The sequence below is a fragment of the Parasteatoda tepidariorum genome, chromosome 3 (genome assembly GCF_982258835.1).
Source record: "Parasteatoda tepidariorum strain Cologne lab strain chromosome 3, Ptep-v5.0, whole genome shotgun sequence".
Taxonomy (NCBI): Eukaryota; Metazoa; Arthropoda; class Arachnida; order Araneae; family Theridiidae; genus Parasteatoda; species Parasteatoda tepidariorum.
Genome location: NC_141757.1, coordinates 19,160,997 through 19,180,021, shown reverse-complemented (window position 1 = coordinate 19,180,021; position 19,025 = coordinate 19,160,997). Strand labels below are relative to the sequence as shown.

Genomic DNA, 19,025 nt, shown 5'->3' with positions numbered 1-19,025 from the left:
TCATTTTAAGTATTTTACAGGATATGGAAACTAATGGATTTGGAAACTAAATTCAGATTGGTACAATTATCATTACAACTAAGCATCTCGGGTAAAAATTGTTTGAAAGAAGGGACACTCATTTTAAGTATTTTACAGGATATGGAAACTAAAGGATTTGGACACTAAATTCAGATTGGTATAATTATCATAACAACTAACCATCTATTGAAATAATTGTTTGAAAGAAGGTATACTCATTTTAAGTATTTTACAGGATATAGAAACTAATGGATTTGGAAACTAAATTTAGATTGGTATAATTATCATAACAACTAAACATCTAGGATAAAAATTGTTTGAAAGAAGGTATACTCATTTTAAGTATTTTACAGGATATGGAAACTAATGGATTTGGAAACTAAATTCAGATTGGTATAATTATCATTACAACTAAGCATCTCGGGTAAAAATTGTTTGAAAGAAGGGACACTCATTTTAAGTATTTTACAGGATATGGAAACTAAAGGATTTGGACACTAAATTCAGATTGGTATAATTATCATAACAACTAACCATCTATTGAAATAATTGTTTGAAAGAAGGTATACTCATTTTAAGTATTTTACAGGATATGGAAACTAATGGATTCGGAAACTAAATTCAGATTTGTATAATTATCATAACAACTAAACATCGAGGGAAAAAATGGTTTGAAAGAAGGAACACTCATTTCAATTATTTTACAGGACACTCCACGCATGCTACATCAGATTCTAATCCAAGATCTTTTCCTGTTTTGGGATTCAGGACTTCATTCTTCGGATCATCATCTTTTAATCCTGTAATGCTTTCTACTAAGTATAAGATTTGTTCTCTCGGAAATGAGGACCATTAAATGTTTGTCAGAAAAGGATATCAGATGAGCCATATCATTTTCTGGCGAATCCTTTTTTAGATGATAATAAACTTTGCAATCAAGTCACGCATCAAAATGTGTTTCTTTCTATGGAGCAGCTGCTTTATATTGCAGGAATTAATTTCTTGTTGTTATCTTGTGATACTCGTAACACGTTGGAGAAGTTGTTTTCCCTTTGGGACATTGTAGATACTCAGGCATTATGCATTATCATCAGTTGTCATTGGTCAGCAGGGACTGCCACTATATTTTTTAGCCAATTTCTTTCAGCATGTGTTCCAGTTCCTTGAAATTCGCAATCATCATAGTCAATATTATTGTTGGAGACAAGCATTTCACGATTAAATATCCATATTAAAAATAATAAATTTAAGAAAATAGTTGGTTTTTTGCTTTTTCAATAGTGATTCTCCAATCAAATTATAAAAAAGGTTCTTCAAGGTTCAAACAGGTAGTTGTTAGTTTCTGTTAGATTTGGTTAAACAGATGTCTAGATTGGAAGGATGTTTGGAATGAAGCATAAAGTGTTCCCAATTTCAAAGAAGCGTATTTATTGTTCTACTATATGTATTTAAAAAGCTGTGAAAAGTATGCTTGCACAATTTTCGAAATTACATATAAGTTAAATTTAGACCGAAGATAAAATTAGCAATAAAATTGCTGAAATAGGAATACGGAATCTCACTATAAGACGTATCGAAGTCCGGAACTGTATTTGCACCCACAGAGTTTGCCTGTTGTGTACGCCCCAAAAGAAAGTAAGATATTCCATAGAGCAACTAGTGTTTTTCGTTCTAAAACACAACAGATTAAATAACAATATTGTGGAATTAATCAAAGAGTAGTTTCAAAAATAATTTAACGCCGATTTTTAAATATTTCACTCGCCATCTATTGGTAATTTTTCCAACTAATTTAATTTTGAAACTCAATGCTCTTATTTTTACATGTACTATTAAGATACAAATTATTTCATCATTTTCTTAAAATTTATTTACAACTTTTATAGTTTTTATTATATAACTATTTATAATAAACATTGATAATGAATTCGAATGAAAATCGATTTTCTCATTTCATTTTAAAGTGTTATTTGAGAACCTATTTTTGCTTTTGTTTCTGTAACTAGCATTACACTATGAAATCTTTGAATCCGTGAATGAAAATTTAATTTATCGTATTATTTGGAAATGTTATTTTAAAATACATTTTATTTTAATTTCTATTTCTTGCGACATTTGGACGTCTCACCCGCTTTTTCTTATCGCTTTTCTTTTGCTTAATTATCTTGTAGCAGCTTCTTGCTAATCATCAATTAGTCAACTGACCTTTTTCCTTCTTTCAACTTATTCTTGTGATTTAATCTGCTTTCTTCTTTTAAATTCTGTGCAAGAACAAGATGAAAGGAAGGTTTTTCTCAACAGCAGAAATAATAACATAGTTTTTTGAAAAATATCATTTGTGTTTTTCTTTACATAGCGTAGTATTAATGGATTGTTTATTAAAAATGTTCTAAGTCTAACAATATTGAAGAAAAGAAGAAATGGAAAAATGATCATTGCAGTATGAATCAAATAAAAATATATGACTAAAGACATGCAAAGCAAATATACAAATTAAAAACACTACCGATTGGGCAAAAACACCAAGCTACCAAATATTTTGCTTTCTATATATTCATTATAATCCTACATTTTCAAATGAACAAACAATTAAATTAATTCCAGCGACGACAAAGAAGTATTCTCAATCCAGATTAAAAAATAGTTTTTACTTACTTTTAATATTTTACATCCGAAGAAAACGTGAATTGTAAAGAAGATTAAAATATTCGAAGGAAAGAAAATTTCTCGATGCTAAATGTTTTGCATTGCAGCTAAAGATTAGAAAAACTTTTATAAAGAAGCAACTTTTTTTCTTATTAATAACAAATGAAAAGTGTTTCTTTTAAGGAATAAAATTTTAAAATGTCACACCAATTTATTTTTAGCGTTTAGTTTCACATATTTTGTTTAACATAACAGAAATAATTTAATTCCAGAAGTGTTACAGCAAAAAAGTTTTAAACACGCATTTTCTTTTTACAATTGTCAGTTCTATGAGATTAAATGAATTTTTATTATTATAAATCATTGATTGTTAGAAGATAACCAATGGATAGATTTTATTATGCATGGAAAATTAGTTTTAAATTTATTCTCAATTCATGTTTGGTATATTGCGTCAAATATTATATATTGGAATATATAAATAATTTAACTTTCATTAAATATTGAAGTGTGTAATATACAACAACAAATTTCATAAGGAAAAATCGATGAAAACTATTCATAATATTATATTCATATTAAAAAAAATTTGAGCGATATCAAATTTAAATTTTTTAGACTACTGCATTAATTTTCTCTAGTTCCGTTTATAAATTAGAAAATTTAATTTTAAAATTTAAGAACAAAAAATGTCTCTTCGTATAAAATATAAAGATATACACATATTAAATAGTTTAATACGAGTAAATACATATTTTCTGATGCTTTACAGTATTATTGAGAATATTTAAGGTTTTTTTTAGAAATAGCTAGCAAATTATTACTTAGAAAGCATTATTGGAATTCATGTCGGACAGTAGTTAATAAACTATTCAGAGTAGAAAAGTTTATTAACAACTAGCTGGATACATGTTTTGCTTACAGGGTAAGAAAAAATAAATAAATAAGTCAGTACTGAATAATAATACGAAACCATACACAAAAGTGAAAGACATGTAGATATCAACACGCAATTAATAAAGCTAAAACAATTGAATTTTTTTATTCATTTAGTATTATAGTTAGTCCTGTCCGGTGACTTTGCATTATTAGTTTAAGCAAAAGACGTTTTTCGAAAATCATTGCAAGATTATAAAGATTTATTGTTTCCATTATCATTTTGCGCAATTCTGTCGCTCAAAACCGGCACGTGATTATCGAAATTTAGCAAAATCAAGGAACCTTCTTTGGTATTTTTTCTCTCTGGATTCGAAAATAGGAAACTTCTTTAGACAGTATTAATGCTAGGACTAAACAGTATTGATGCAGTGTTAAATGGCATGATACATTTTACTTTCATTAGTATATTTGATTGATATTAAAAGTGTCCCAGTTACCATAGTACATATAGTACATATTATCACATAGCCAGGCTCATAGTTCAATTAATCATCATTGGCGTCAAAGATAAAATGGCAATTTTTGAATTAATTTCATTATTTGTTAAATTTCTCCTTTTTCAAAACGTAGTTTATTGTTTTATTTTAATTAGTACCCATTAGAGCCGTGATGGCTCAGGGGATAGAGCGGTCGCCTTCGAATGACGTGTGCCGGGTTCGAATGCCAGCAATGGCTGGTTGATACGAATTCGCATCCGGCTAGCACAGACCACAGTGATGACGTGGAATATCCTAAGTGGTAGATTTATCATGGGTTAGAGTCCCTTTGCCGTCTGGGGAGTTTCTCGTGGTCTTCCTCTTTGTGCAACGCAAATGCAGGTTAAATCCATCAGAAAGTTCACCGCGAAGGCAAATTTCTCTCAATACTTGATCCAGCCAACCTAATTTTTTGGGTTTACTACTACAAATGTTTAATTCCGCAGCCTTGTAATTTTGAACCAATCCGGAAGACAAGGAAACTCCTGGATCACGACTCCCAGGGTAATGATTTGTTATGGGAACATGGAGGACTTTGTGACTCGAGAGATTTAACGTGCATCAGTCACCATTTACACACGGGGAGTCCTAGGCCGTTGCAGAGCCGGGATAGCTTGGTTGGTAGGTCACTGGGTTCATGTCCAAGAGGTAGTGGATTTGATTCCCGCCGACCGGAGACTCCCTGTGTAGTAAATGGTGACTGGTGCAAGTTAAATCTATCGAGTCTCAAAGTCCTCCATGTTCCCATAATAAATCACTCCTCTGGGGGTACAGATCCAAGAGTTTCCTTGTCTTCCGGATTGGTTAAAAATTACAAGGCTACGGAGTTGAACAGTCGTAAACTCACAATTGAATTGGCTGTTCAACGACGGTTTTAAATTAAAATTTGTACCTAGTACCGAAATTAATTTGGCATCATTGGTGTCAAAAATGGTAGCGTTTTTTCTCTTCACTTTTCTCCTAAACTAAACGAAAAAATAACATTCATTAATTCTGCCTTTTAGTTCATAACTATTTTTCAATTAGCTGCTATTAGCAAAATTAATTTTACCTCATTAGAGTCGATAATGGTTTGGAAATTTTAAACACAACTCTTAAATGAAAATTAGCACCATTTCCGCATTATTTTTTCTTTTTAGTACAGAGCTTCCTTTTTTTAATTTCGACTACTGGTTATTACAAAAATCAATTAGACATCGAAGTCATCAATAATAGTGTGTCAATTTTTATTGATACTCTGAGCGAATAAGTTCATTTTCTGTAATTACTTTGTTTTTTAGTACACAGAAAGGGTGACCAATATCTGTAAAACTAACACTTCACGAAGACTAACTAATGGTGGTGACTAATATTTCACGAAGCTAAAAATTTTATTTTTTATTTAATGTTCAGAATTTAGTTGATCACTTTTAACTCAAATATTTAACTAAGTAATTAAAACTAGTAAAAATTAGTTAAAATATTTTTTTCCAGATTTTTTTTTCTACCAGTTTTTAAATTTTTCCATATTGACGGATTTTTTGCTTTTCTTCTAAACGAAACTAATTAGTAGCATTTCCTTATTAAATTTACTTTTTAAATTTACTTTTTAATACATAGTTTATTCCTTTTTTATCCGATTAGAACCTGTTACCAAAATTAATGAAGCGCCATTGATGTCAATAGAGATTCGGTGTCTTTTTGCGCATCTCTTACACGAATTAGTATAATTTTCCCCTTAGTTTTGCTTTTTAGTTCATAGTTTATTTTTTATTTCAATTATAATCTATTTCCAAAATTAACTAAGCATCATTAGCTTTAATAATAATATGGCGATTATTTTAAGTTTCTATTAAACGTATTAGTACTATTTCTCCAATAATTTTTGCTTTTCAATAGATTACTATTTTTTATTTCAAATAAAATTTTACAACAATAAAATTTCTAAATAGTTTTATAGAAATACTTTTTTAACACATATCTATAAATAAACTAAGCATGCAGTTTCAGATCAATTCAAAAATGCTAATTTAGCGATGAAAACAACATACGATCGAAAAAAATTAATCAAATATGAACGTAACATGAACGTAAACACTATGAAGCTCTTTTTTTCCAATTAATAAGGGCTATAAGGTAGCAAACATCACTGATGTTATTTTTAAAAGAAAACAAAACAGAATCTTCGGCAGTGAACCAATGCTAGTAAACCAGCTAGTAAGCCAATGAAACAATTCCATTTTCAAATCCATCTCTCAAATAATCTAATTGAAATTTTCGAAAGATTTTTTGGATCGAAAGATGAAATTACCCCTTTAACCCATTGTTTAAATTTCAGGACACTAGCATTAACAGTTCTGGAGTTATAACAAACACTCACGCACGCAAATCTTCGTTTTTTTATCATGCAAAAATTATGAAGCATGCATTTTTTATCCAGATCCTATTAAAAAATACTTAGTTTTATTTTGTAAAAGTGACTTTTATTTTGCAAAATTGAAAATTTTTATAAGAATTATTCATAAATAAATGCAGACGATAATTTTAATTTTTACAAAGCATGTGATATCTTTCGAAGTTTTAAATTCCAAACATTAAACAAACAATCGTTTCTCTAAGGAAACATAATATAAAACAATTTATTTTATTCTATACAATATTTTATCTAAGAGTGCAATTAGATTTTATACACCGAAATATAATAAAAACAAAAGACTCTTTAAGCTATCGTTTTTGGCAAACAAAGATTGTTCAACGTTGGAAACATACCCTTGAAAAACTTTTCATTTTAAAATGTAATTTTTCTTTTATATTTTAGTTAATAAATAAATTGAAAGATATTTTTTTTTGTTTTTGCCATATCAAATCGTTTTAAAGGAGCAAATGATATCGACAACTTAACTATTGGAATATTTTTGTTTATTCTATTGTTGTCGGCAAAAACTTTGGAAAGCTTTTTCAGATATAATTATGTTTTTTCGTATTCAGCTTACTCACAAAATGTTTGCTCAAAATTCCTTTTCATATTTTCTATACGATTCAAGCATAGAAAGTTTTTAACAGTTTTTAAGTTTTCCAAAGTAACATGAGTTGCTTAAAATGTTTATTCTTGCTTTCCGAATTAAAAGTATATTTCAAAACTTACTTTCGTCTTTCATATGTAAACCTTGAAAAAGGCTAATTGCGCCGTATTTAATCTTTTATCAATACTTATGTAGGTGGTTTCCAAGGCGAGCAGACGAAAGCTGCACTAAACGTTCTGATATTTGCGACAAGCAAAATCAGAAAAAAAAAAGGATGGAGCAAATATGCGGTGTCTCACTGAATAATGGACTAAAATTTAATACTGTAGCATAAAAATTTAGTCATTCAGTCCTTTCAATTTCGTAAGATATTCAATAAATGCAAAAATTTAGTCTCATATATTCGATGAATGGATATTCCGTTTCATTTACGTCTGTTTTGAAGGAACTAAAGCGGAGTGTGTTGGTTTTCTTTATCTTTCCAAAATTTTCAAATCATCAAGTTATTTTGTACTATTTTTTTAAACTTCAACTTTTGATTAAACATTTAATGTTCTTTTCTCTTATAACAGGACATTTGAAATATGACATCTGAAAGTCGCATTGAATTTTGTAAAAATATTCTGAATGTAAAAATATTCTGTAAAAATTTTCTATTTACAGAAAATTCAATGCAAAAATCGAAAATAAACAACATTGGAAAAGACTCTAACTGTTCTGACTCAATTTATTGTGACATTTTTTTCTGAGGTTTCAATTTTTTTTTATTTAAAAATTTTATAAATGTGTAGTAAAAATAAATTACAGGTTTAAAATATTTTCTTTCAAGTTGTTTAGCTAATAATTTGAAAGAAGGGATAGATCAATAAATATAATAACTCTTATACTTCATTTTGCACTCGTGTATACAAAATAATAATGAATTGTTAATGATAACCAAGTTATATTTCGAATCAACAGACTTTTATTTTCCATATAAAAAAGTAAGCATATTTTTTTGTTTCCTTAATATTTATTCATATATCAACTGAAAAAAAAAATCAGTGAAAATGAAAATTAAACAGTGAACCTCATTAAAGACAAGTTTTGATGTACAGTTTTAATAAACGAATCTAGTTCTTAAGTTATCACATGATACTATGTTATAAAATTATTATTCAAGGTTGTATGAATGTTTCCTTTATCCGAAACCTCTTCGTACTGCATTGTGGAAGATTTTTAACTAGAATGACAAAATTAAAATATAGACTACACAACCGAAAATAAACCGAAAAATTACGCTGTCCGGTTCGTATGATGATCAGGAAGTTGATCTTGTGCTAGGAAGAACCGAAGTTTGAATCCCTCTTCAGGCATGGGTGTAATCTTGCTGTGTTGTGCCGTCTGTGTGGCATCCACTGTTGTAATTTAATGATAATTAAGAAATATTCCGCTGGTGGCGCTGATGAATGTTGCGCGGGACCAGAGACCCATGAACTCTTGTTGTTACATCTTCTACCTTTTTCTTTGTGTTTCGTGCCGTCTATGTTATTAATAAAAATATATTTCAAAAGAACCTGCTCAAGGTAAGTGAAATTATTTCACACTTAAATTTAGTTCATTATAGAAATGACATTGGTTAAGTAATATTTAACATTGGTGCCGAAACCCGGGATGCTACTAGATTTGATAATAATTTCGGTATAAAAGCAGAAATATAGCAGTATTTGATTTCTAATTCTTATGAGAATTTTTGATTATTTTTGTTCTAACATATTTAAAGTTAAAATGTCAATTCCAAATCAGAATGTGGTTAATGAAACTACTCGTGCTTTGATGCTCGATAAATTAAAACGAAAGCGTTCAACTATTAGGGGTTTATTAACGAGAACGCTTAATAAGATTAACGAGCAATTATTGTTAGAGGTAATTGACAAAGAGGCACTAAATGAGCTTCTTCAATTGTTATGTGAGAAATCGGAACAAATTTATGAATTAGATATACAAATCGAAGGTTATATCGATGATTTAGATCAGTTAGAGGCAGAAGTAATTTCGAGCCAAGAAATAAGAGAAAAAATTATATCTTCTAAAACAAAAATTAATGCATGTTTAAAATCAGAGTCAGCTATAACGATAAATAATGTACCCTCGGTATCAGAAGCTGTAGCGATAAATAATGTATCCTCGGTATCAAATGTACGAAACGAAGCGAGTGTCCGATTGCCAAAATTAACGTTGGAACCATTTGATGGTAAATATGAAAATTGGCAGGAGTTTTGGGGACAATTTGAGGGATCCATTCATGAAAATAGTAATTTATCTAGAACGGATAAATTTAGTTATTTGAAATCATTTTTGAAAGGGTCTGCTTTAGTTTCGATTCAGGGTTTAACGCTATCAGAAACGAATTATGATACTGCTATAGATCTCCTAAAAAAAAGATATGGTCAGAAAGATATTATTGTTAGATCTCATGTAAATAAATTATTAAATATGCATCCTGTTAAATCATGTACTCAGTTAAAAGAATTGCGTCAATTGTGTGATATTTGTTATGTTCAGGTTCGTTCCCTCGAATCAGCTGGAGTAGAATTAAATAGTTATGGGAGTCTTTTGTTTCCTATTTTATTGAAATTAATGCCGGATAGTATAGTTTTAGATTATAATAGGCAAAATAAAAATGACGAATGGGACTGCTTTAAACTCTTGCAGTTTTTAAGAGATGAGATTGAAAATAGAGAAAAAACCCAGCTATTTCGAAGCTCGAACGAAGAAAAAAATGAATTAATTAAAAGCTATCCTAAGTACGGCGCCAATAAAGATCATAATTCATGGCGCGCCTTTTCGAAACCGAAAACAAATCCTGCTGCATTGGCATTAAGCGTGGGAGACGAAGGGGGAAAGGAAATTAGATGCGTGTTTTGCGATTTTCAAAGTGATTCATCGCGAATTAGTCATAACAGTGACCAATGCATTAAATCTGTCGAGGAAAAAAGAAATGCCCTGAAACAGAAAAGGAAATGTTTTTTATGCTTTAAAAATAATCACACTGTTTATAATTGTTATTCAAAAGTTCGATGCGATATGTGTAAAGGAAGGCATAATAGTTTATTACATGTAAATAATAGTAATAATAGTGGCAGCAGTAAAATAGAAACGAAATCAGATACTGCTGTAACTTCTGTTTCTCAGGAAAATAAAATTAATAATGATATCTATTTACAAACCGCCACGGTTAATATTTTAGGAGATAATAAAATTAAGAAATTTAGATGTTTGATTGATAATGGTAGCTGTCGGACTTTTATCCTTGAGCGGGTTTCTAAGGAATTAAATTTAAAAATAGTAGGACAAGAAGAATTAAAAATCTACACCTTTGGTTCAACTGAACCAATGATAGAAAAGCGAAATAAGGTGAAAGTTGTAATAAAACATCCATTTACGCATAAACAGTTAGTCCTCGAAGCATTAGAAACACCGAATATCAGTAATGCTGTTGTTTGTGTACCAGCGAAAGACATTAAGACTCAGTGTTATAAAAATAAAATACTCTTAGCTGATAAGAGCTTTCGTGATGAACATTTGCAACTTTCGCTTTTAATAGGCAGTGATTATTATTGGAAGGTGGTTACAGGGAAAATTAAAAGATTGTCAGGAGCTTTAGTTGCATGTGAAACAATACTCGGTTGGACAGTTAACGGTTCCAGTGCTATGCCAAATCAGATGATAACTCAATCTTCCGCTAACGTTATGAAAATCGCTGTAGATACAATAGAGAGTAATTCCGATATTGAGTCAAATTTGATTTTAAGAAACTTTTGGGAGTTAGAATCTCTAGGGATTAAAAATGATGTAGGAGCCAAGGAAAGAGAAAACGAAGTATTAAATAAGTTTAATGAATCCATTTGTTTGAAAGACAATCGATATGAAGTAAAACTTCCCTTTAATGAAAGAGTCGAAGAATTAGAAGATAACTATGAGATAGCCTTTAATAGAATGAATAGTTTAACTAGGAAATTTAGAAAAAATCCAGAATTTCATAAAAGGTATCAAACAATTATCGAAGAGTATCTCGAAAAGGGAATAGCAGAGGAAGTTACAGACAATACTGAGAAAAGACTGTATTATCTCCCTCATCAAGGCGTACTTAGAGAGGATAAAGTTACAACTAAATTACGTGTGGTATTCGACGCCTCGTCGCATGCTAAGGGTGTACCGTCTCTAAATGACTGTTTGTTTTCGGGTCCAAATCTCAATCCTGATTTGTTGGGAATATTAATTAATTTCAGAATGCATAAAGTCGCAATATCGGCTGACATTGAGCAGGCTTTTACCCAAATATTGATTTCAAAAGCAGAGAGAGACGCAGTTAGATTTCTCTGGATTAAAGGTCAAATAGGAGAACAAAAAGAATATAAGATTTTGCGAATGACTCGTGTGATTTTTGGAGCAACCTCGAGTCCCTTTTTGTTAGCAGCAACCCTTAAGCATCATGCTCAAAGAAATAAAGAAGAATTTCCGAAAATAAGTGAATTAATTGAAAACCGTATGTACGTCGATGACCTCATATGTGGAACTGATAGTGAAATAGAGGCCATTGAAATACGGAGAGACATGAAAACGGTTATGCAGAAAGGTAGTTTCAATTTGAGGAAGTGGAAAACAAACTCATCTTGTTTGCAGCAAAAGTGGGATCTGGAAGAAACCGCAGAACTTAAATCTTCATCAGGTTGCTGCAAGATTTTAGGTTATATTTGGGACAATAGAAACGATTTAATAAGAATTCCAATCCCAGAACTCAACATATTGGACTCTAATCAGGAAATCACTAAGAGAATGATGCTACAAATAATTGGTAGGGTATACGACCCAATCGGATTAATTAACCCATTTACTGTTACTTCTAAAATCCTTATGCAAGAATGTTGGAGAGCCGGATTAGAATGGGATGATCCCTTACCATTAGATATTCAGAGTCAGTTTAAAAGATGGTGTGAAGATTTAGTTAATTTAAACGATATCGAAATTGATAGGTACTATTTTGGAAATGCCAGTTTTAGTGAGATATCTAACATTCAACTCCATTGTTTTTGTGACAGCAGTATGAAAGCTTATGGGGCAGTTATCTATCTGAGATACATTACATCAAACGAAATAAAAACATCATTCGTTATATCTAAATCACGTGTGTCACCATTGAAAAAAATGACCTTGCCTCGCTTAGAGTTAATGGGAGCTGTAATAGGGAGTAGACTCACTAAGTATATCATGCACAAAATAAACTGTAAAATACGCGAATGCTTTTATTGGACTGACTCCACCATTGTCCTTCATTGGGTGAAAGGGGATCCTCATAAATGGAAACAGTTTGTCAGTAACAGAGTCACGGAGATCCAGGAAATAACTGACCCTTCATCTTGGAATTTTTGCCCAGGGCAGGAAAATCCGGCGGATTTTCAAACTAGAGGATGCAGCGCTAAGGATTTAGTTTCAAATAAAAGGATTTGGAACGGACCACAATGGCTAGCTTTAAGTGAAGAAAAATGGCCCAAAGACAAAGGAAATTTCAAAGGAGAAAATATTGACAAAGAAAAAAAATCGGATCATATTGCAGTAAATTATGTAAGCAATGACAAGATAAAAAATCCAATGTTCGATATTGAGAAAATCAGTTCTCTTACAAGAGTTTTTCGAATAACAGCTTGGATAAAAAGATTTCTGAATAATTTAAAATTGAAGAAAGATGATCGAATCAAAGATGAATTGACTGCCGAGGAAATTGAAGATGCAGAAAAAACTTGGATTAAATATGTACAGGCAGAAATGTTTTCGTCAGAAATTAATTGCATAAAAGGAAATAGATGTTTAAATAAGGAATCAAGTATTAAAGACCTCAATCCTTTTATAGACAATGAAGAAATAATTCGTGTAGGAGGTAGGCTACAGAAAGCAAGTTTTACCTTTGATGAAAAACATCCAGTAATTCTTCCAAGAAAACATAAGTTCACTGAATTGGTTGTTTGGAGAGCACATGAAAAATTATTTCATTCTGGCGTTGCAGAAACTCTTACTCAAATTCGACAACGGTTCTGGATTGTAAAAGCAAAACAGTGCATTAAAGCTACATTGAACAGATGTGTCATATGCAAACGGTTCAGTTCAAGACCTGGCACTCAACCGATGGCTCCTCTTCCAGAATTTCGAATAGAACAATCACATCCTTTCAACGCTACAGGCTTAGACTTTGCCGGGCCTCTTTACATCAAAAACAGCGATGTAAAGCATTACATTTTACTGTTCACTTGTGCGGCCACTAGAGCTGTGCATTTGGAACTTGTGAACAGTTTGACTACAGAAAACTTTTTATTAGCCTTTAGAAGATTTATTGCTAGAAGAGGATTGTGCTCAGTGATGTACTCAGACAATGCTAAAACCTTTAAAAGGGCAGAGCTTGATTTGAAAAACATTTGGAAAACTATCAATCACCCAGATGTTAAAAAATTCTACGCTCTCCATGGAATTACATGGAGATATATTGTAGAAAAGGCCGCTTGGTGGGGTGGTTTTTACGAAAGACTAATTCGATCGGTGAAAACTGCATTGAGAAAGACAATAGGAAAAACATCGCTAACTTTTGACGAACTAGAAACTTTGCTGGTGGAAACAGAAGCTATTCTGAACTCACGTCCAATAACTTATATTGGGACTGATGCTGAGGAACTATGTGCGTTGACTCCTGCACACTTCCTTATAGGGAAAAGAATTACTTGTTTACCATCAGTCAAGCTTAACCTTGATACGAATTTCTCTTCCAGGAAAACTTTAATTAAAGCTCATAATTATCGTGAGAGATTAATGAAATCCTTTTGGTCAAGGTGGAAAAATGAGTATCTCCTAAATTTAAGATCAGCACATTTAAGTTTAATTAAAAATAATGTACCTAACTTTAACGTTAACGATATAGTTATAATTAAGGATGATTTTCTACCACGCAATTTTTGGAAACTTGGTAAAATTTTGGAATTGTTTCCTGGAAGAGACGGCAAGGTTAGAGCATGCAAAGTGAAAACTGATACATCAGTTATTAAACGTCCAGTTCAACTTCTATATAATTTGGAACTTTAAACTTTATATTCTATTAATATTTTAATGTGAACTTACATTATACTTTTAGAACATTTTCATCATTATTGTTGTTCATAACTATACATATTTAGTATTTTTTATGTTTTTCAGAGTTAAGAAAAGAATGTTTAAGTTAGCTTTGTACTCTACCCTTGATGAACTCCTGTGAGTTCATCGGGGGGGAGTGTGTTGTAATTTAATGATAATTAAGAAATATTCCGCTGGTGGCGCTGATGAATGTTGCGCGGGACCAGAGACCCATGAACTCTTGTTGTTACATCTTCTACCTTTTTCTTTGTGTTTCGTGCCGTCTATGTTATTAATAAAAATATATTTCAAAAGAACCTGCTCAAGGTAAGTGAAATTATTTCACACTTAAATTTAGTTCATTATAGAAATGACATTGGTTAAGTAATATTTAACATCCACGTTAAAGTGATTATTAAAGAAGTTAGATGTATTTGGCTTTAGACGTTTTCTTTTTTTGGAAAAAAAATATAATGGCGGATATTTCTTTAATTTTGGCGAAATTTATTTCTTTGAAGAAGTGACAATAGCTATTTCGTTTCTTTGGCGAAATTTTTGCTCGGAGCATGTAAAAGGAAACTGTTTCGCAAAAATGAAGAAAGCTTTGTGATTTTTACAGTGATTTTTACTTTGTCATTTTTTACAGTGCAAAATAATTCTATGGACCAAGATTTTTTTTATCTAACTTTAAATTCAAAGCATCTTTTTTATTTATTAAATAATGTTACAAAATGGTCACCTTTTTACTTGAATGAATGTTAAAGTCTGGTAAGCTAACATTTCGAATTTATTCCATTACAAAATGTTAATATGACTTTTAAACAATTGGCTAATCCTATATTATATAGAAAAATACTCCTTTTTCGATTCTTCAACACAGGATCAGAAACTACGTAAAAGGAACTATGCAAAGACTGTCCTAAATTAGTCAGAATTTCAAATTTATCTAGTGCAAATTGTTCAATATCGCTTTTCAAAAATAAGTTATTTATCATATATAGAAAAAGTAATTATTTTCGAATTTTAAATCCAGGATAAGATACAAAAAATTTTTTAAATTTCCAACTAAGCAAGGGACTTAAGGGAATGCTATCTAAATTTGTCACAATTTCAAATTTATCTCATTCAATCTGTTTAGTATGACTCATCAAAAATGAGTTGATTCTCTACTATATCGAAAAATGCTTTTCAATTCTTCAATTTAGTTAATAACAATTTTCTAAATCCCTAACTGAGGAAGTGGATTAGGCGAATACTATCCGAATTTGTCAGAATTTTAAATTTATCTCATTCAAAGTGTTTAGTGCAACCTTCAAAAATGAATTACCAAATAGAAAATCATATAACCATGTAGAATACTAATGCTTTTCGATTCTTGAATACAGGATCAGTTAATAACAAGTTTCTAAAATATTAACCTAGCAAGAGGACTATAAGGAAACTATTTCAATTATGTTTCCTACAGAATTTTATCTATTCTGTTTTGTATGACTTTTAAAAAATGGGTTATTGTGGCATATGGGATTATTTGGGTTTATTCTGGCAATCCTCAATACAGGATTAGTTGAAGACAATCTTACTAAATTTCAATTTATTAACTGCAATTTTATAAATAAACTATTAAATTGTAAATGGCTAAAAATAAATTAAAGTAACTGAAAAGAGTATTCTCATTGAACTAACTAACAAAACTATTACCCATAGAAGAAATGACTTATGTTAATTTCTGGCTCATTTATCAACATGAATTCTTTAGAATATAGCTCAAAAGTCAATTAAACTAAAATATTTTCAAAGACTAAATGAGGTATATATAAATATTTATACATTTGAAATGAAATTAATGTGTCGTGAACGCTAATTTAAGGAAATTAAATAAGCCAGAAAAAACTACATATATAAGTCACATATACACATTATGAACTGCATACTTACATTTATAAGATTAACCACATTTATACTATAAAAATATGAACATTAAGGGGACTATATTTGCCTGACTTCACAAAATAAACGATCTTAACATAGAGTAAGAGATAAAGTATACTTGAACAGAAATAAAGTGAAAGAAAAAGTCGTTAAAAATACAAAATCGATGTTATTCATACAAAGAAAATAAGCTGGGTTCTTTTTTTATTGGAGCTTTTTCTAGTTTTTGCTTGTTCGACTTTTAACGGAAGTTCTTTTTTCCATACTAGATATTGAATTTGCATTAGGTAAACGGCATAAGTCAAAACGAATTTTAATCGATTCAAATGCCTTCTTAACTAGAAATGCGTTTAAAAAATAGTTTAGAAGATGTTAGGAAAGGTAAAATACAAAATACAAGTTGGTTTAGAGTTAATGAAATTGTAATTGAAAATGTTGTAATAATTGTTTCGTGCCATAAATATTTTCCTTATGTAACAGTACTTCTTTACATGAATTGTTTTGCTATGATAGTTTAGAATATAAGTTCGTTATGTTGTTTTTTCACTTTTTTAACTCATTTTTCTATTTTTTTTCATATTTGCATTTTTTAATAATAGCATAAAGTGGAGTAAAAAGCATTTTAGGATAATTACCATTTCTTAGGGATAATAGGATAATTTGTTAGGGATAATTACCATTTCTTAGGGATCTTATGTATTTCCATGATCGTTAATATCTTTTCATATTGTCTCAAATAGATATCAAAAACTATTCATCAAATTTCCATTTTTCTTCACATGGTTATAGATAATAAAATTATCTACAATATAACATATGATCTGCCTAATGTATTCGTTTTTTTATATTTCAGCTTTATAAATTTTGTCTCCATTTTGCGAAAAACAACTTTTTTTAAAAAAAAAAACATCCGTTACGTTGACGAAAATTTAATCGTTTATTATTTCAAAAGAAATCAAATTGATATTAAATCAACAGTTTTTAAAATCTGAAGAAAAAAGTTTTTTTTTTGAGAAACACAATTGTAGTTTGAAGAGTAGCATGTACTGTCGCACGTCCATATTAAACCCTGTTAACCCTTTGCTTATGGTGTACCAGTTGCATCATCAGATGTGGTCCACATTTTGTACCACTCGTAAGCAAAATATGCATGATTCATTCCTATTTTATGCACAGATTTTGATTATCAGTTGTATTGTTGGATATATTTTTAGTTTATGTCAACAGTAAATTTCATTACAAGCATATTTACTGCCGTATGCATGCATATTAATATTATCGATTCAATCGAGTTATTATTACATATGTGCTTGAGTTATCTAATTTTTGCAGTTGGATTTTGTTTTAGATTCATTAACACTAGAAAGACTGAAACTTAGTATATAATTATATTGCCCAAAAGCAGTTAAAATGACTGCATTGTGAAAGAATAACTAATGTGCAAAGAAGTTTATTTAATTTATTTTTAATATTTTTCTTTATTATTTACAGTTATATAAATAGTTATTAGTTAATATTTACAATAAAAAATTTACTTGACTTGAAAAAAAGTTATGCAACATTATTTGTATATTTTTTGCAAATAAAAAAGCGGTTAAAAAGCAGTCAAAATGACTTCCTTGGGTAATCTAGAGTTAACTATTATTTGTATTTCATATGTATTACTATCTTTTTTTATTATTATCCCGTAATCAAAGCCATTTGAGTACTCGGATAAATTATTCCATGAAATTTTCGTACTTTATATTTACCTTTTTTGAATAAAAGTTGAATTTTTTATTGAGATATTCAGTAATTTTACAATGTATGCACAAAATATTTTGAAAAGATCTTGTCATTTTGTGTTTTTATTTAAAATCATTTGCCAAACGGTAGATTTTAAGTTTTTTTAGCAAATCCTCAGATTAGAAGTCAAAATAATTTTCAGTATGACATAAAAAAAGCATCTATTAAAAAAATATATAAATAAAGCCATAAATTGTTTTAAGTTTTGAATAGATTTTCGAATCCCTCACAGAAATATTTTTAATTTTAAAATTTTACTTTTATATTATTTTGTATCCAACTCAATTTATTTACACATTAGACGACATCAGATTTATTTTAGTAACAAAAATTATTGACCGTAGTGAATTGAATTTTATTTTGTTAGGTATTGTTTCTTAAGGTTTTGTAAAAACTCATATTTTACTTTTTGTCCTAAACATATATTTTTACGTCTTTTGTGCAGATGTTTTCAATATTTCTTCCAGAAATAATTTTTATAACATTTAAACTTCAGTTTCGGCTTGTAGATGGCGATACTAGATGATAACGGGATTAAAATTTTCAATCTAAATTTTGAAAGCTAACGTAACATGTTAAAAAATTTTCCAGTATAGAAACCTTTATAGGAATTTATACCATATTTATGAATTTTATGAGAAACATAAAATCTGTAAATACTTATTTATTGCCGTTTGTTTGATTTGAAACAGTAAAAATCAACCAAATCGATTGTTCATGAAACAAGATTTTATTTAATGACACTCTATTTTTATTTCTAAATCTAAAAGTAAATAAAAAAAATTTCTTTACTCTCTTCAATGATAAAATTGGAACTACTTCTTATTTAATAATGAAGTAAATAGCATGAGATAATATGTAACTAAGAGAAGTAAAAATCTATAAGTTTCAATTTTAACTCCGATACTATAAAATACTTTTAAAATAGCTGTAAAAATTTCTGATGTTAGCGTATTCCAGTAATAATTATTTAGCAATTTTAGTAATTTCTATCGCTATTTTAGCAACTTATATAGGAATTTTTAAGGAAATTTTAGCATTTTTTACAGAAATTTACTCGAAATTTAACAGGTGAGTTAAATTTAAGCATTAA

At 29.6% G+C, this 19,025-nt stretch overlaps 1 protein-coding gene across 1 annotated transcript; it reads left to right on the top strand.

The window, feature by feature from the left end:
* Positions 1–9,559: 9,559 nt before the first annotated feature.
* On the top strand, positions 9,560–14,191 carry LOC107453817 (uncharacterized). The gene has a single exon (XM_016070779.3). It carries the CDS (start codon positions 9,560–9,562, stop codon positions 14,189–14,191), a length of 4,632 nt encoding a protein of 1,543 aa, XP_015926265.3.
* Positions 14,192–19,025: the final 4,834 nt, after the last annotated feature.

Coding starts and splice junctions, on each gene's coding strand:
- LOC107453817 (XM_016070779.3), top strand. CDS start 9,560: ATGCATCCTGTTAAATCATGTACTCAGTTAAAAGAATTGCGTCAATTG.